Source organism: Phaethon lepturus, unplaced genomic scaffold (assembly GCF_000687285.1).
Source record: "Phaethon lepturus isolate BGI_N335 unplaced genomic scaffold, ASM68728v1 scaffold43513, whole genome shotgun sequence".
Taxonomy (NCBI): domain Eukaryota; kingdom Metazoa; phylum Chordata; class Aves; order Phaethontiformes; family Phaethontidae; genus Phaethon; species Phaethon lepturus.
In genome coordinates, this window is record NW_010527806.1 from 25,367 (window position 1) to 44,767 (window position 19,401).

The following is a 19,401-nucleotide window of genomic DNA, read 5'->3' on the forward strand; positions in this document are numbered from 1 at the left end:
GCTGGGTAATGTGCAGCAGCAGGGAACTGAATAAATAACCAAACGTGGATTATTCAAATGGGAACACTGGGTTTTCTTGAGGCTAATTAAAGAAAAGCTCCGAAACTAAGGAGGAGAAGGAAGCCTCCCTCTGCCTCGAGTACTAAGCTGCTAAGCTAGCCTTGCAGAACTAATTACTTGGAGTTCTTGTGCCATGTGGGTGGGACTCGGTGTTTGGATTTTTAATAGCTTTTTCCTCATTGTTGGACTCTACTATTTACTATTCTCTGTACCAGGACCCCAGCTGGAAAATTATGACAAGAGGAAAATTTTTCTGTGGATGCAATTCCTCCCACCACCAGTAGTTGTGAAGGGGTTAGGAGGGACAAAGCATGACTTAATTACCAGCAGCAACAATGTCTAATGGATGGAGTTTCCAAGACCTCAATCTTTTGATGCTTAGGAACCTAACTTATTCTGCAGTCTGAATAGGATTGGTAAAGTGGCAATGGAAAAAAAGTAACAATTCATGGAATATTTTCTAGAAGCTTATATCACTACTGTCTATAAGCATGGGCTATGCTGACACTTGAAGACTTTTTTTTTTTTTTTTTAACTCTTCTAATCTAGTTCAGATAATTAGAAAAGTTGAAGTTCTCCTTACCTGGCTGTTTGAGCAAATAATGTGAGTTAATAGTTGATTGAGTTTTATCCCCAAACCAGCTTCCTTCTGGCCCTGACTTGTCCTACACTGCACATCTCATTTAGAGAGAGCAGCATCTACTTGGATGGAGAGGGTAAAATTCTTGGTTCTAATGAGTCTTCTGACTATAGTTGAAAGCGTTAAGCTGGTACTGTTATTGCTGATTCAGGTTTTTCCTCTTTTCAAGAGCTACCAACCACTTTTCTCAGTATTTCACCCTATCCGTGCTGTTGATGTGTCAGTTCATTCCTATACACAGTCTTCTTTTTCTGTTTTAATACTCCTAATGGAGGAAACATCAGGATTCTGACACATGTAATCATGCATGTAACCTAAAACATGTGAAATCGGTGATACTCAGCACATGCATAAAGCTACTTCCATACTTCAGACTGGCTGGCTGCGTCAGAGCCGCAATGCTGTCCTGAAGCTTTTACTTCTGGTGAGTGTGATATTTCCTTATCGGTGTTACAAGCTTGCTTCCAGCAGTCATGACACAGTCGTGACTGTGTATGTGTTGTTGAAATAGTTAACTCAGATCTTCAGAACCACCGGAACGCGATGCTTAGCTCTGCTGTCTTTTGGCATTTCTTGGAAACGAGCGTTTTGGGTTCTAAGTTTTAGTGCTTTGACAGCCGTAAGAGAATAAATGAAGTTAGAGTCCAGTGCTCTATGGAGAGCATAGGGGATGATTAAGGTAAAAGCACTGGTTTGTGGTGATGAAAATTAGGGAGTGAGTGCTGGGAGCGGCGGCTACATTAGGAGGAGAAGCTTTGGGCATGCTCAGCTGCTGCCATGGGGGGCTATTTCTTTTGCGGGTCATGGTGTCATTGAAGGCAGAAAGCTCTGCTGGACTTAGTGCTTTGGTGAGGAAAAGAGAGCACGTTTCTATAGCTTTCAAGCCACCAAACAAAGCAAAGCATCTGAGGACTGACACTGCAAGATTTTGGTGTTTGTTTGCTTTTGAGTTTTTTACAGGAGATATTAAATGGCTATTAATTCTGTTAACTTCTGTTATCATTGGGAGTTCTCTTGGTGTATGCTTAAAAGCTCTTACAGGTGCTCAGTTTTTCTTGGACAGCACTGCTTTGGTAACTGCGGGCTAGCATTGTAAATAGGGAGTGAACCTTGGTAGTTGTGATCTAGAGAGCTGCACGGGAGTATTACACTTCTGTATCTTCCTGATACCTCCATGATAAACAAGAAGGAATAGAAATGCCATTTGGTTGTGATTGACCACCTCGCCCACAAACAGAGCAGAATATTTTTCTCTCCTGTCGGTGTCCTCTGAAGACTGGGGGAGAGACCTGTTATTTTTTTGGTTTTACTTTGAAGGCGGTTAATCATTGTACCATAGTCTGTGTGGATGAAAGGACAAATAAGCAAAGTTGAAAGTTTATTGATGTGATGTGAGATAGATAAGCTGTGTGAGAATAAAGATATCGGGCTTGAATCTCCACTACTGTCTTAGTGAACATAGCATTCTGTATCTAGTGCTACCCAATGCATCTAGCCAAGTTGTTCTGTTAATAATGGTCATGCACACAGACCTGCAGGAAGTATAGCATCTTTCAGCTGAACAACATAACATGCTTGAGGGATCCCTATAGACAGTAATGAAAACAGGACTGCTTTCTGTTACACTGAGCCTTAAACTGTATGGCCAACAGCGAAAGATGTTGTCATTTTGTGTGAACTTCTACTAGTTTATGGGGAGATGGTGGTAACACCTGAAAATGAACATGTTGTGGCCAATGTGCTTTATGTGCATGTCCATAGCAAGCCATGTCCTGGACTTGGTGTGGTCTCAGACCTGCAAGTTTGAGGGGACTTGCAGGTTCTTGGAGCTTGGAAAGCTTCACCGAGCAGGTACGTGGGAGGTGAGCAGAGGGGTCTGAGAGAAGACAGAGCCTGTGACAGCAGAAATGAGGTAGGAAGTTTCAAAGTAGGATGAGAGCACGGGTATATACAATTACTTGATTTGCATCTCTGCAGCAACAGAGGCTCGTTTATTTTATGGAGTGTCTTTATCAAAAATAAGATGGTTTATCAAGGTGGTAGCCACCAATGGAAAGTTTATAAATGTCACATAGAATTCAATTCAATTTTGTTTTTCAGGTCAGGAGGCACTTTTTAGTACACAGTCCCACAGCCTTGCCTTGGTAACCTAAATGCAGTTTACCTTACAAAGCCAAAAGAGAGAAAAACAGGCTTGTAATGTCAGTTCCCTTGCACACACTGACAGGAAGCTTATTGCTTTTGCTGTAAAATTGTGTTAAGGCTTGGAGGAGATGCAGCCACTCGATTCCCAGGGGATGTGTCAAGAAGATTCTCTGTTGCATAGGAAAAATGACGTGTGGCTTTCCCAGTTATTAACCAAAGGCACGTGTGTATGCACATAGACAAATGCAGCAAAGGGAGCTCACAGAAATGCGCATCTCTTGGGCAACACAATTTTCTATTCTGCAGCTATTCAGTGGCTTTTCTTGACCCTCAGGAAAGCATTTGCTCCAGTACAGCAAAAACAAGGTGAAGATGGACAGCTCTGTACGACTCCCCAAAGCTTGAGTATAGCTGTTTCAGGTTATACTTTTTATGATTATTAAAATCCTTTTATGTTTTCCTGTCCTGCTGTTCCTAATGACCCCATGGAAACTTAAGACTGTCTCTTTACTAAATCTCCTGGTTAATTAAACGGAACCATTTTATGCAGCACTTTTCCAGGAAATGCAGTATTGTGCTTTTGCTAGTATTTTGGAAAGTAAGAGATTGTGTTAAGCTGATGTGGAAAATCCAAATAATGTTAGCACCTCTTCTTTTTGAAATAATAAATGTACTAAAAGACTTCTCTCAGATATAAAGGTATTAAACGGAGGAAAACAATTGTTAGCAAATAAAGTTGTAATTCAGAGTTCCCTATGAAGACTGAGGTCACTCCCTATTTGGTGACACTCACGTATGCATGTCTTTGAATTAGTGTTCAGCTAAAAGTTACCTCAATAAGCACAGATGAGACTAAGATAAACTGCTTGCCCTCCGGCAGAATAAATATTTCAAATAAAATCAACTCTAGACAGTCCAGTCAAGCAGCTATTGATCTCTAAAAGCCTGAACTTAAACCCAATGAATATTCCAGAGATCAGCTCTGTGCAACTTTCCTAAATGCTGATCAATATGCAATTACTTCCCCTGAAAACATTTCTTATATTGTCTGGCCTAGGAGTACTTTATTTTTAGCTCTCTGTAGAGGGGAGGTGGGGGTGTTGAGCCACCCTCCTGCACTGCTTTTCACTAGTGGGTAGAACTCACTGCTGCACCAGATCCCACCAGCTGCACGTGGTGCTTTCGGCAACGGCTTCGTGCCCACCGGAAGCACCGTGGCTGCGCTGGGCAAAGTAACTTTCTTTTAGGCTAGGGTATTAGTACATGGTTTTTTAGTTTGCATGTTGTTAGGGGTTCTCAAAGGTTGATCTCTGAAGGGAAGGCATTTTCCGCAGCTCTCTGGAGCTTGGACTTCAGGAGGCCCTGGACGAGAAGACCCTGCCGATGGCCATGAGGTCCGGGTGGCCCACTGCAGGGCGGCTCAGCGTGCGCTGTTTGCACTGCTGGGTTTGGCAGGTGGGTGCAGGGGCAGCATGGGTGCTGCCGCCTCCACAGGGGGAGAGGAGGAGGCTGAACTGCGTTGGTGGTTTGCTCTTTATAGGTCCTTATTCCAAGTCCACAGTAATGCCTGAGCACTGTATGGTGGTGCGGGGCAACTGGTGTGTGTCCGAGAATTGTTCTCTCATCGTCTCTCCAGGGGAAGAGCACAGCTTGTTTCTGGGGGGATTTACTTTTATATGTGCGTGTAGCTATGTAGAGAAGAGACAGTCAGAGGAGATTGCCATGCACTTGGAGTAGAAGGTGGTGGGGCTTACGACAGTCCTGCCCCGGTGGGAATGACCTCCTGGGCTGGCCTGGCCTCTGGTGATGCTGGGGGCTCTCGTTCTTCAGCTCACACTAGCCCCTGCTGATGTTTACCTGGTCTGTTGGTTTTATGGTCTGTATTAACAACCACTTTTTCAGTTCACATTTCACAAGATATTTTAAATTTCCCATGGATGAATTATACATTCCTCTGTTTCTGGTTTGAGAGGTACGGGACTCATTTTCAGACCATCTGTGTGTTGTTGGTGTGAGTTACCAGCATCAGCATTCTGAACTCGCATTAGAACAGAATAGCCCAGAATCTGTCTACATCCTTCCAAACATGATTTCTGGTTTTCTTCATTATAGCTGACCACCAAGCTATGCTTACCAAATGTACTCTTTTATTAAATTGAATTATTGCTAGATCTGAATCCTGATCTTTTTGGTATGACAGTATTTGCCTCGTACCAAACCCAGTCTCCCCTGCTGTTTTGTCCTGGTGTTTGTAAGGTGGTGAAGAAATAACTTCTTTGATAGCCAAGAAATAAAAAATAAGTAAAAACATAACAATAAAATATATAAAATTAAATAAAAAGAAAATAGAAAATAAATAGAAGACATTAAAAAAGAAATAACCAAAAGAATATTCTCAACCACAGTTTTGAAAAGAGTACTTGTCGATATAATGTTTTGGCTTCTTGAAGAAAATCTTGCTTAGAGCTTGTGCTCAGACTCTTCATACTTTCCTCGTGGTACTCATTGCCCTTTTCATGCTGTTTCTTCAAAGTAGTGTGGTCCAAAGCTCCTCATGTCCCTGAAAAGTTTAAGTTGCCTCTCTCTTTTCACAGAGAGAAGAAGATTTCCCGCAGCAGTGCCCTGAAGGTACTGGACCACGCCATGATCGGACCTGAGGGCACAGACAACTGTCACAAGTTTGTTGACATTCTTGGCCTGAGGACCATCTTTCCTCTCTTCATGAAATCACCCAAAAAGATAAAGAAAGTTGGGACAACTGAAAAAGAACACGAAGGTAGGCCTGCTTGGAGATCCTTATTGTCATGGAGGAAGTGAATGGAAGGCAAGTGTCTGAAAAGTACCTGCGAGGAGGAGGGAATGGTACATGGAAGAGTGGCACATCTGGTCTTGTCACAGCTCCTCCCAGGCAGCCTGCCCGTTCCCTGTCGCAGACGAGCTGTTGATGACATGCTTGCCCTGCTTGTTTTGGTATCAGTAGTTCCTGGCGATTCCATTTCATGTGCTGTTAATAAGTTATTTTACTCCTGTAGGGTCTGTTGTTTGAAGCTCTGACTCTTTGATGCAAAACTCTTTTGAAAAGAGTAATGAGGCGACTACAAATGTCACCTCAAAAGCAGTGTTTTCATGGCTCTGAGCACTGAAGTGTGACTCGATGAACATCAGGCATTGCAGAAATAAACTGCATGCTTTTGAAGTTGCTTTTTTTTCCTTTTTCTATTTTTTTCCTCTCTCCCCTGGAAAACTCTTCTTTAACAGAAATCTGCTGTGGATTATTGCTTGCAGGACCTTATGCTGAACTGAATCTAGGGTCAGTCCCTCCTCCTTCTGGTAACATTACCTTTTCCATTTTAATAATTGACTATGTCTTGGAAGAAACTTCAAATACTGCCAGTGATGCTTGAGGTTTTATGCCAGTTCATTACTCAGTTCTATAAAGGGTGAATATTGTCAAAACCTGAAGACGTGTGAGTAGGTCTCAGGCCTGAGTATCCACCCTTAGCTCTTGCAGCAAACCAAAGGCACATGGAAGGAAATGGCAACAAAATGGGAGCTGCAAACCTGCACACCTTGCTTTGGTGCTGTCCTTGGACTCGGGTGTAACCAGATGCCCCGGGGTTCTCCCAAGCAAAGGCAGGGAGGTGCTGCCTCCTGCAGACCTCGCCGGACGCTGGGCTGCGGCGCTGCCCCTTCCTCTGAAGAGCTGCAGAGCTGGGGGCAGGTCAGTGGGCGTCTGCTTGTGCTCGTCCTTCCTGAGGACAGGGTGGTGAGGAAGAGGACAGGCAGACTCAGCAAGCGGACGTTTTCTTGAAAAAAGTGCCAGTGGTGAGCTGGTGACAGTACATTTGTTCACCAACATTAAAAGACGATAGCACTCTGCTAACGAAGGTAGCGGCTTGGCGAGGCACGCTTAGGCTGCGGTAGCCGCGGAGGTGGACCCTGCGCCCTGGAGACGATGGGGCCGAGGCGGCATGGCGGGTCGAAGCAGGAATTGGCAGCACCGTGGGCCGCGCGTGCACGCGTCGCGGTGGCTGCTTTCCTAGTATGGGTGGAGAGAAGGGGCATACCTGCAGCCCAGCGCCAGCCGTAGGAGCGATTCACACACAGGCCACCAGCTCTGGCAGCCTTATCTGTCTTGTATTGTGTTGCTTGTCTTGGGTAGATAATGGTGAGGAAGAAATGCTGTCGTGTGTTCTGGGGTCTATGTAATAAAATTGCAGAGAGTGGAGTTGCGCTTAGGTGATGGATTTAGGGGATGTTTTGAAATCTTCATTTGCAGTATGAAAATAAGGCGGTTTAATTCCTCTCACTGAGAGAAAGCTCAAGTTAGAATATGAGCTTTTGAGTAGAGGGGTCTGGGTCTGTGGCTCATGTCATTGACTTAATTTTTCAGTTTGGAAAAGTGAGTTAATCTCTGTCTCATCTGCTTCGTCTTGAGACTGCAGATGACATCTGTGTGCACTCTTGGCTACTGTGAGGATTAGGTAGCAGTCTGGAAAGCCCTAAAGGGGTCAGTTCCTAACTATTTCTGTGATGGGGAAAAAAGCAAATCTGCCCCTAGGAAAATGGAGCGATCTGTGCAGACAGTCTTCGTATCATACCTCCATCTCATTAATAGTCACAAGAAATGGAGGACATTAAGATGAGTCCAGAAATTGGTCTTATTAAAATAAACTCTCCTAAAACGTTGTGGTAGTAAGTCCAATTTTCTTCGTTTTGCATCACTGGGCAGGTGAGTTACTGAATTTCTAACGATGGGAGTTAATTGAGATGTTTAACAGGGTTCCCTTGGAGCTTGTCACAGCCATTGTCCTGACACGTGTATAAAGCAGCATAGTATATGTTTTTACTTCACCAAATGTTGCACCAGCAATACAGTAATTACTCGGTGCTCGGGGGCACTGCTGCTTAATGGTCGGCTCCTGTGAGCCCCGGGCTGCACAGGAATACTGCAAAGGCTCCTTGGTGCCTGCTGGTTTTAAAGGAGACGGTGCTGGTGTAGCGTGAGTGAGAATCGATGCCCTCTGTGCTGCATTGATCCTAGGAACAGGCTTCTTTCTGCACATCTCTCTGTTTATGTATCAAAAAGAATGCTAGTATTCAGTCTTCTCTTGTCATCTTTTCTTGTAAAAACTTTATCCTGTGTTCAAACTATCAAAAAAAAAATTAATTAGAATGATCCTCTTCTGCTAGGAGAACGTTCATGTATATGTCAAATGGGGGAACACAGTCCTTTAAAGGATTAACTAGAATGGCTTTGTAGCAGAGGCATCAGTATTTATTAAAAGCAGTTCTAAGGAACCGTGCTGTGAATGCATTCACTGTAATGCCACTGATACTGCGTCGGGACAGACACTTCTGGTTATGCTGCGAAATAGGAAATTCTTAATGGGCTATTAACCCTGGAGCCTAATTACAACTGCTTAGAGGACAACCCTGTTAAAATGCTTCAGCACTGGGTGAGGCACCAAACAGCTCTGCCAGAAGCGTTTGTCCGCTGGGACTCTGCCGCCTGCGCCTGTCCTGGGCACCTTTGTCTGCGGCCGCAGGGACCAGCACGGCTGCAGGTGCCAGCGGCCGCTGGGGCTCGGGGGTGCTTTAGCTGTAGTTCGCTGCGGAGATACTCTTCTTGGGCATCCGATGCTCCATCTTTAGAGCACAAAATCTTCCGTACGTGTCGGGTGGTGGTAGGAAAATACTCCCCTTGTCTTTATTTTATAGTAGTGTTGCTTTTTACATAAGAGATAGTCTATAAAATACTGTTTATTTTATTGTCTTGAAGGTGATGTTTGAACGTGACAAAATAATAAATACCCTGGTGGAAAAAAAATCTTAATGTGACTGACTTGGAGAGCTTTTATTTATTACAGAAATTTATAATCCAAATGAAATTTGATAAAAATAACTTTTCTGTAATGTATTTCTCCCTTTTTTTAAAAGCTAGCATAAAGGTGCCAGTGCTGGTTATCTACCTTTTAAACAGTCAGTGTTTAAAAACTATTTTACTCTAGGGAGTCTGTGAACAATTTAAATCCAAACTGCACATATTTATGCTTTACATACACTGTGTAATTAGGAAAACAGAAAGGCAAAATTTCGTAGCCATCTTTATGGATGATCTGAGCCTGAAGATTTGGCTGGTGGTATCTAACTGACTACACGTTATCTACACTTGAATTTTGCCTGACTCTGATCTGTACAGATCATGATATACTTCTGAGAGTATTAAGTTTGTGAGAAAAATCTCATTTGAAGCAATTTCCCTTCTTCTGAGGCAGTGAAGCAACTCAAACCAGAAATATTTTGCAGTTGAAGACAGAAATGGCTTAGAGGTTTCCTGTGTCTGTGGGCTCAAGATACTTGTGAGTATCCAGCCGGGTTGCCCAGCCGTAAAGAGACATAGCCCATCCTTGCGGAAAGTACTGTGTCTTGGACAGGGTTTTGTTGTGAGTTTGTTGAATGGAGAATTAATGACACATATTACTGCAGAAATGCATTTAACTCCTGCTGGGTATTTGTTTTTGTGACTGACTGCTCCCTGTAACCTTCTCGATTAAGGATTGTGATCCTTCTAGGACTGTCATCCAGAACGGGCGTCAGGTCAGTGACTGAGCACCATGTGCAAGGTACGATACAGCACAGCTTGGCTGTAGCCCTTTGTTGTCTCTTACCTATATGGTAAGTAAGTAACACATGGTAGTGTGATATAGCCCACCCATAGCGGGCATTGATAGAAAGCTAAGGGCCAAGTTGTGGGGAAAATGTGCTCTTGGTCAGTCTGAGACTGGGGGCTACCTTATACATATGAAATGGTGAGATCTGCCGTGTTATAGGGGTTCTGCGTTCTGAAAGGGCACCCTGAGGGGAGCCGGCTGCCTCGTGGCTTCGGTGGAACTGAGCTGGAAGGGCAGCGATGCAAGTGTCTGGTGTGTGTGATTGCAGGGAACGAACCGCAGTTTGGCTCTGGGTGGTTCTTGGCATAAATACAGGGTAAGGTTTGAAATAATGCTTCTGCGTTGTGAATTTTGAAATGCGGGGGATGCTGCATGAGTGTTTGCGTTTTGGAAACTCTTCTGCCTGCCACAGAGCCCAAGGTCAGCTTATCTTTGCTGTCCGTAAGGGTGCAAGGTCTCTTGGTATTGGACTTCCCACAGCAACAGTTGAATCAAAGCGTTGCGTGATAACTGTAAATATCAGTCACCTAGAAATTGAGAAAACAGAAATTCCTTCTGAATTGGAGAGTCTGTAGTGAAGCATTCATAACTTGCTTGATAGGCTGTATATTCTGCTCTTTCTCAGGACAGTTATTTGCAGACTAATTTTGCTGACTTGGAGAGTCTAATGAACTATAAAAGGATGTTTGTTCAATTTGTCTTCATTTAAATGCCTTTTCTTGACTTAGATGTCAGTTTTACTTAGGAACGCTTAATTTGATAACCTGAGAATAATTCAGCCAATTTCCAAATGCGAATTCCTGTCGCTGTGGTTTTTTGCCTGTTTGCTGCATAACAATAAGGAAGCCTCTTTTGGAGATACTTAGCTATATGCTTCCTTTAAAAAACAACAGCAAGACCCGTTTCTTAGTAAATATGCTCTTACTCCTTTGTAACATACCCTGAAAGGCAGCAAGGCCCCTGGAATGAATCCTGCTACAGAACTAAGTTCCCTGGGCATGGAAAAGTGAAAAGGCAGCAACAGAAAAAGGCCTGATAGAGAGTTATCTTTATTATCTGAACACCCTCTGCCAGCCATCAGAAAAGATTTTTCATTCAGTGGTCTTCTGAAGTGAATACCTAGGGAAGGCATCAGTCTGTTTAAACAGAACTTTATTATGCCAATTTGTTATTTTACCATCAACCCGCTAGAATGCGACAGGAATCTGTTACTTGAATGAGCCATGATGCTGAGTACAGAGTTAAATTTATCTCAATTAAAGTTATCATTCTCTGTTACAAGAACATCACAAAAACAAACTTTCTCAGTTGATAGAAAGGATTTTGTTTTATATTCAGCACAATAGTTGGATTTCAGCTCACCAGTGACATTGTGTGTGGAGCTTTTTCGGCCTTTCCAGGCCCCGCTTTAGCCGTCACTAAAATTGGTATTTCTTACTGTTGTCAGTATTTTAAGGTAAGATTTTTCTTGGCAAAATACTGTGATGCTTGAGTGGATTACTCTTTTAAAAGGCAGTGTTAATGCAGGTGAAAACAGGTCAGGTTATTGGATGCCACAGCATCTAATAGTAATATAATAGCTTGTCCTTGGTTCCACCTGTAATCCTGTAATGAACCAAACCACTCGCGGAGTGCAGGAGCCGTCAGTCTTCTGTGCCTTTACAAGCTGCATTGCAAAACCTGCATCCGAACGCATTTCATGTGCATCTGAAAGCTGTGCAGAGGAAAACTCCAGAAGTCGCCTCTCGGCACTCCTCTTCTGCTGCGGATTCAGGCTGGGTCGGCCGCACGCCTGGTCCCCGAGTGTTTTGGCAGTGTGGCCTCGGTGTGAGCATCCTCCCTCCTGGAGCTGGGGAGCTGCTGGTCCTTAGGATGTGCCAGGGCTTCGTCCAGGTTTCCCAACAAACGGCCGTGAAGCCACAGAGTTCCGTCTGTAGGAAGGGAGGAAGTTTCTGAAAGAGGTGCCTTGTTTGGTTTTTGGTTTTTTTCTTGGTACTTTCCTGCTCCTAGTTAGAAACCACACTGTATCTTAGGAGTTCTCACAAGACGGAAGGCTCTGAAATGCGTTCTGCTGGGTTCACCAGAATCCCCTGCCCGACCGCCTAATGCTGCTGGCCCCCGCACCCAAAAGCGCACGCCTTCCCCTTCCCCCCGGAGGATGCTTGCCTCCTCTGCGCCAGTATTGCAGGGGAGCGTGCTTGAGCTTCCTCCTCGGCGAGGCAGATGTCCGTTATAATGAAATGTTAAAAAAAAAGGGGGGGTGTATAATAAAGGCAGAGGAGTGTAATGTTACGGCTTGATTTGACAGGACCTCCTGCTGTTGCAGCTGCCAGTGCCAGCCATGGAATGGATTAATCGGTATTCCAACACGCTGCAGCTGAAGTCAAGATCGATCTAATTAGGGTGTTTTAAACACTGCTTGCATTCTGAAGCCTTTGTGCCTGTCTGGAGAGGGAAGAGGTGATCCTGGCCTAAGCAGGACTCTGGTGCAGCTGGGTGAGCACGTGCGACGTGCCCTGCCTAGAACCGGGGATGTGGCAGGCGCGGTGCACCGCAGTGTCGGCGTCCTGGAGAGTAGTGGTACGGGCAGGTGAAGCAGCCGACGGGGTGGAAAACAGCGTTACCTGCTGGCAAGAAAGAAGCCTCTGTCCTCCCATATCCATGAATTTGTGAGATTTTGGGATGTTTATATGAAAAAGGCTGTTCTAGCTGCCAGCTGATAACCACTGTTCCTTTAAAGGAATCTTTGGTGGTGCTGAGCGTGGCTCATTTTGGTGTTTGCTTTTCAAAGGAAACATATTTAATTGTTCTTAGAAACGGGGGCTAGGCAGCAACTTCTGCCTCTGTCCTTGTCTGTTGCCCTCCCTGAAAGCAATGCTTTTTGTGCAGGTGATGTGGACTTCAGCTGAGCGTTGGCATGGTTGTTGAGAAGTTCCCAAAATATTCGGAGGCAGGCAGGCTGCCCAAGGCATCGCCCGAGGGCGATGTGCAGCTTGTGGCCTCTGTCTGTCAGCCGAGATCAAAGCTGAGCAGCTGCAGGTTTTGCTTTCTGAGGACTCAGGACAGCACCAGCTACTTAGAAATGTCCAAAAAAGATCCAACCCAGAGCAAATATCATGATTATGGACTTGAAAATTTTTGCACATGAGAGAGATCTATTGGTGCAGTTTGGGGGCAAATGGCGAGACCCTCATGTCCACAGAAACGTTGCCTCCCAGGTTCGCACCTCTCGCTTCTGATTGCTTGTGTAAGTGCTTTAATCCACTGAGTAATGGATTCAGCCACTTACCCCAAGGTTTGTCCTGATTTTGGCTGGTGTCCTTGCACATGGGTGTTGATGTTTATTAGGCCAGGAGTTGCATTACGGCATAACTGTGACTTTTGGCGGGGGAATATGAAACACACTAGTGCACTTTTTTTCAGGAAATTGATTTAAAAATAAAAGATTTAGATAGTTCAGAAATATTTCCATATGATTTTTTTTTTTTAACATCTTGACCAGGCAACTAAATATTTGCTGGATTTTCTGGAGTGATAAATTTAAAGAATAATCTCATTCTTAAAAAAACCTGTGTCAGCTTCTTTAGACTTCTCAGAATTTTTAAAGATTTTTACTGATAAAATGGATAAATACCTGCATATGAGCACCAAAGCAAAAATGATGGCTAAAATACATTTCCTAGTAAAGGGGTATTGAAAAAAAGCAATGAAGATATATCATTGGTGAGAATATTACTACTAAAATACTGTGTCAACACTTCTAAACCCTTCCAAAAAAAGAAGGTTTGGGAAAAAATAGTGTGAAATACAGAACGCTGGCTTCTTTCTAATACAGCAGAGCATCTGTTGGGATGTATTTTTAAAAAAAAAAAAAATCTTCATTTTGTTTTATTTTTTTTCACCTTAGGAAAATAGGATCTTGCAAGGACTTTGGAGGCTTTTACAGTATTTTTAGTGTAGACACTTAATTTGGTGTCGCTTTTTGTGGAATAACTGTTTCTTTGAAGTGAGAGCGCGCACCGATGTACTCAGAGCCATCCTTCACCCCCGTGTTATCCTGTCGGAATGACAGAGCAGCCGCACGGTGCCGGCCACCCGATAAACCTGTTATCTCCCCTGCTCCTCCTGCCAGCAGCTCTCCCAGTCTCTTTGGTACGTGAAAAATTGACACCACCTCAGGCAGAAATCTGTTTCTAAGGAAGCTACATTTATAAGTAGCTAATGAAACGGGGTGCGTGCCTGCGTGTGCACAGCTTCTTCTGTTTGCTGCCCTTACGTCGTATGCAGATAATCTGCGCTGCAGAGGGCAGGCACAGCGTGGACAAGCAGCCTGCGTGACTTCGCCACGCCACGGAAGCGCGAACTGGCAGCTAGTGCAGAAGCTCCCTGCAAACACGTCGGTGTCGCTCGTTCTTTGTACGCCGGTGCAATCGATCAAGGCTTCTCGTGGCTCCAGGCTAGGCAGCGCTGTGGAAATGCATGTTAAAATGGTTTGACGGCAACGAGATGATGATCCCTTTTCTCGGCATGTTGCATTTTCCTCTCTGAAAAGAACAAATCTTGACACCCCTTCTCCTCTCCCCACCACTGTGGGAGAGGGAATGTTTATGGCCATTATTGTCCATCAGTCTTAATTAGCAAGATTAAAGTGAGGACATCTTGGAGAAGTTACGGTTTTGACTATACGGAGATATCTAAAACATGAGGTCTGTGCTTAATGCAGACCTGTAGGCAGGAAGCAATACCAAATGATTTGGCAAGGGAGGGAAGCTTGTGCCTCTCTTGTTTGCTTTGCGCCTTTGTGCTGGGTTTTATTTCCCCATATTAAAACCATATACCCTTTGATATTGCCAACGTAATTTCTGGTGTTGGCATACATTTTGCAAATTATTTGCATCTTTGCATCTCTGCATCTCCTGTGATACCGGGGGCACAGAAGTGCGGTGCGTGGCCACTCTGCTTCCCTTTCACAAGAAAAGGAAGGCGGATGCCTGCCCTGGGCTCCCTCCCTTGCCTCGCACTGGATCCCAAGGGTGAGGTGGTTCCTCCACCCTGGAGAGTGTTCATGGGCAAAATGAGAAAGAGCCGGAGCATGAGACTTGTAATGCCAGCTTGACTCGAAATGTTTCAAACCTAGTACGATTTTTGTATGTGTATTGTATATAAATTGCACATAAAAAACAGTGAATCCTTCTGAAGAAACAAGGACATGGAGAAGCACTTGCTTTGGTACTTCACTGAAGTCTGGTACAGCCAAATATTAGTGATTAAAGAAGTGTAAAGCACCCGAAGAAAGTGTGCTTTTGGAGAAGGTCACGTTGCTTTCTGTCCCTCAGAGGCGCAAAGAGCTCAAGGCCCCGTTCTGGAACGCTGTTTCTGAACGCCACTTGAACCCGGTGCTTTGCAGCAGCTGGCTGCGGTGAGGCAGTGCGCCGCGCTGGTGCTCGCGAGGAGCTTCTCAAAGGGGTGCGAGGCACAGAAGCAGCGATGCCGTGTGGTCCCCTGCTGAGGGACGTCCGTGTTCTGGCAGAACTCCTCAGAGCTCGGTCCCGCTCCTCAGGAGGAACGCAGTGCTGTTGTGGGTTCGAGGCACTTGGTTCAGTCACCTTCCAGAGTGAAGCTGTGGTTGGATATGAACACAGATGTTGTCTCTTGGGTGCTAGCAGGGTTGACTTTTTACTTGGCTCCAAGGTTTACGCTCTAAAATAGGACCCCCAAGCGCAACTGAGGAGACCATAGAGCGCGTTTATTTGGTCATTTCTGGTTTGTCGTGGCACATTCATATTCAGTCCATGGCATTTTCTGTAAGTAAAAGTGGTTTGTTTGAGGATTTTTTCTTCTAGCTAATACCAGTTAAGTCTCTGCAGGAGCTGCATGCTGGCATGGTTACTCCTTTCTCAAGCTCTCCTGTTTCAATAACTGTCCCCTCTTTGGTAACCTGAGGGTCATTTGAGTGACACTGTCTGCTTTGGCCAGGATTCCTTTTAGCCCTGAGGGAGAAGGCAGCGTGCTGCGCCTTTAGCTGTGATGGAGGGTGCCAAAAAGAGTGCGTGTGCTGCTAGGCAGGCACGCCAGGCTGAGGAGGTAAGCTGCAGCAGAATGTGTGCTTTATGTAAGGCGCTTTTTTCAGGTCACCGAGGAAAAGCAGGATCGGTGTAGCAGGAGTAGCGCAGCAGAGCCAGAGGAGACCTCACCAGCTGGGCTGTGAGGCGTGAGGAGCTGCCTGTGCTCCCTGCAAACATGGCTTGCTGCTCTCGCCGCCGCTCTGCCTCCACTCACCGGTGATGGGAAGGAACCAGGGTTCCGCTTATCAGTGGCTACACGTGGGAGTGCTAGTAGTAAATTTAATGGCATGTTACAGAGAAAATAAGCTTCTGTTCCTGGTCTCAGCATACAATTTTCATTTTGTATCTCCAGAACATGTCTGTTCCATCCTGGCCTCCCTTCTGCGAAACCTGAGAGGGCAGCAGAGGACACGGTTACTGAATAAATTCACCGAGAATGACAGTGAGAAGGTGGGTGCTGAATATGTGTCTGCAGTCTCTGGGCTACCAGGCTGGGAGGATACTTGCAACGGCAGGGTGCCTGTGTACCTCACTGAGGTACTGAATAGCTGTTGTTGTACCTGCCTGTAGACTTGTACTCTCACAGGCCATCGTTCTCTCATTCATGTTGTTATCTACAAACCGGAGAGCTGGAAATGCCCGTAGTGCTTGGCCTCCCACATAGTATGTGCTCTTGTTTTCTGGTGCTCTTGCATAGGGTAGTAGCGATTCTCAGTCCTGCGTGTCTCTGCTGAAGCCTGATCACATAACACACATTGTGTGGTGTTACATTGTGCTGGCCCTGTGAGACCAGGGCAGTGTGGTACGGTGCCAGTTTTTCTAGTGGAGCTCTTTTGCAGACAGTTTAGGAACTGCTATAATACACATTTAACATCCCCCATTCCTCTCTTAGAATGTGTCACTTTAGTGGTGTTTACTCTGGGAAATTCTTTCCAAAATATTTACATGGTGGCGGATAGATCAAACAGCTGCGGAACAGAAACAGGAGCTTTTGCAAACCAGTAATTCCCAAGGAATTTGTAAATTCTGCCACTGGAGAAATACTGGTTCCTTAATACTCCTCATTACTGTGTCTTAAAGGGTGTTTTTCATAACCTGTTCTACCAATTGCAGGAAATTTCCCATTACTAGATAGACTTTCAGTTGCCTAATACAGTTCAGAGGAGAGCAGGAGAGCCATAACATGTCTGGTACATGTAAAATAAGCTTGGCTGCATAGAGCATAGGCAGAAAGGTCTGTTGAAGAAACCAGGAGAACTGGAGAACCACAGCACAGGAGAGCGAGCGAGCTAGGGACACGTGTCTATTTGCTGCCTTTTAGCTGGAGCTGATGAGACCATAATGTGATATGGGATTACATTCAAATGCCTGCAGACTCAGCATGCTCATCTGACCAACACTTGTACCATCCTTCTGTAATGTATTCCTTCCTGTGAGTGACAGAATTGCCTGTTACTTTGTGAAGAGTGCAGCTGGAAAGAAAACAACATAGCATGAAGGATTAAAGGTGATTGCATTGTTCTTTTTTCTTGCTTAGGTCTCTCTCTTCTGCCCTTGTAGGTTGATAGGCTGATGGAATTGTATTTTAAGTACCTGGATGCAATGCAGGCAGCTGATAAGAAGATCGATGGAGAGAAACATGTATGTATTGCTTAAATTTTGCCAGTTCATATCTACAATACCTCTGCACACACATGTCATCTGCGCATAACTTCTGGCTCAGCCAGGTCACTCTTCTGAGCCGTGCCCTCACGCCTGTGCTGTTACCTCTTAATTCTTGTTGCCCTGCTCTCCAGCTTCCAGTTAACCTCAGATAAAATGGGCTGAGAGCTGCTGTACAGCAAGTGCTTCTGGCCTTTTCTTAGAGTGAATTTTACTAGGAGGACCTAAGTCTGTGTTTCAATTTGCCTTCACTTTTACTTGGCTGCAATCTTGCTTGGTTTGGCAGATGGAGAGTAAGTGAAATGCAGAGAGACAATTACATGATAATGTGCGTGGCCTCCTACCCTCGTCTTTAGAGTTCTGATCAGCTGCGAGAAAGCGCCTATTTTGATTAGTTAGATGATGCAGCAGCCAAAGTCTGATGTGTTCTGCACACCAGCAGTGAATCGTTTTGAACGACACGAGCCTTGGTACCCACACAGTACTTTCTTGGAACTGAAGCCGGAACAGACTTTTTGAAAGAGAACGAGCTGTTGGAGTCAGGAAGCAGCTTGCAGAGCTGTTAGCGAGCTTGGCCAGCTTCCCACAAGATTATCTGTATCAGCACTGAAGAGAGTGTGAGATTGATTAGCACTGACGGAGAGTAATCACTGCAGCCGCCATTCCCGCACGCGGGCGAGCTCAGCGTGCCATGGGCTGCAGCCTCCCACCAGGCTCTGACAAACAGCTGTCTGCCCACGGCCAAGGCCGCTCCTTTGGGCACTGGCAAACATTCCGAGGGCATCGGAGCTCAGCAGTGCTGCTGCTGCTCAGAAAGGCACGGGAGTGAGTGATGAATGGAATTGCTTTTGCTGCCAGCATTCAGGCTCCATATGGGCAGCTGCAGCTTCACAAATGAACGGTGGCCTGAAGAAAAACAGCCTTTAACCTTTCCTGCTATCCCTCCATGCTCCATTCATCCTCCTTGGAACAGAGCAAGAAATTATTTATTCTTTACATTTCGGTGTTGGTGTGTGGGTTTTAGAACTCAAAAAAACAGAATGGCTTTTTCTGGCTGAAGTCTTGCAGTGTATCGGCAGCTGCTATATAGAGCCCTTAAATGCAACACGCAGAGCTAGTGTATGTGCTCTTTATCCAAAAAGATCCTGAAGCAGTCTGCAAATGTTAACACCTGTAGCAAACAGCCAGCACAAAGCAGGAGTGAAGGGAATTTGAGTGTGAAGAAGCTTATGTAGAAGCTCTTTAATGAATAATATTAACTCATTCATGTCTACTGATGCACAAGAGAAGAGAAACCAAAGAACTTCAGGTTTTCCTCCTGTATCCAGAAGGCCACTGTGCTTTTGCCCCACTGCAAGGCTCTGTAGGCTGGAACAGCTAGAATAAATGGATCTCAATTCTTCATTCCTATTAGAGCTAATAATAGGATCTGGCAGAAGCACCTCATATGTACAATATATTGGGAACAATGTGTATGAAATAGGATGTTGAGATTCATTCCTGGCTTGGAACACTCTTGGAGTTATCATTTGCTTTGTTTTGTAGCGTCCACAAATGGTCAGTGGGAAACCATCTCCTGAGATCTGAAGTAGCTCAAGCAGTTTCCCAATGCAGAAGTAGGCAAAAGCCATCATTCTGCCCATCAAAACAGGCATTGTCTGTTTGTGACAGGATTTATGGAGCACTTTAATGTTTCTAGTTGTGGCACATGAATCATTGAAGTGAATGGTATGAACACTTGGTCTTTCAGAAACTGTGCTATGTCACTTGAGGGCTTTTGAGCTTCCTCTTGCAGTAGAGGACACAGTATCCCAAAAATCTGGAATACAGATCCTCACCTTTCTCCCTGCCCCGAAGAAAAATGATACTTGATGAGATTTTACAGGTTCAGCCTATACTGATGAGAGCAAGATCCAAGTCTGATGGGCAGGGTATCCTGGTGTAAGTCTTGCATTACAAGAAATGAAAACCTGATTGTACAAGGAATGACTGAGTGTATCACACCTGATCTTTTATCTTTAGCAGTGCAGCTGGCATAAGAAGCTCCTGCTCTTGCAGTTCTCTTCCTTTATCTTTCTTTTAGCTTGGCTTATTTTAGTGATGTGGTTTATAGCCCGGCTCTATGCCTGTGGCATTAAAGATGTGAGAATAGTTG

General features: G+C 44.9%; 1 protein-coding gene across 1 annotated transcript in view; it reads left to right on the forward strand.

The window, feature by feature from the left end:
* CTNNBL1 (catenin, beta like 1) overlaps nt 1-19,401 on the forward strand; it is a gene marked incomplete at its 5' end in the record, with an annotated part of 46,848 nt that overhangs the window by 16,857 nt on the left and 10,590 nt on the right. The window contains 3 exons of the mRNA XM_010283479.1: nt 5,440-5,621; nt 15,937-16,034; nt 17,145-17,225. Coding sequence (XP_010281781.1) covers nt 5,440-5,621; nt 15,937-16,034; nt 17,145-17,225 — 361 coding nt within the window. The remainder of the gene's footprint in view (nt 1-5,439; nt 5,622-15,936; nt 16,035-17,144; nt 17,226-19,401) is intronic.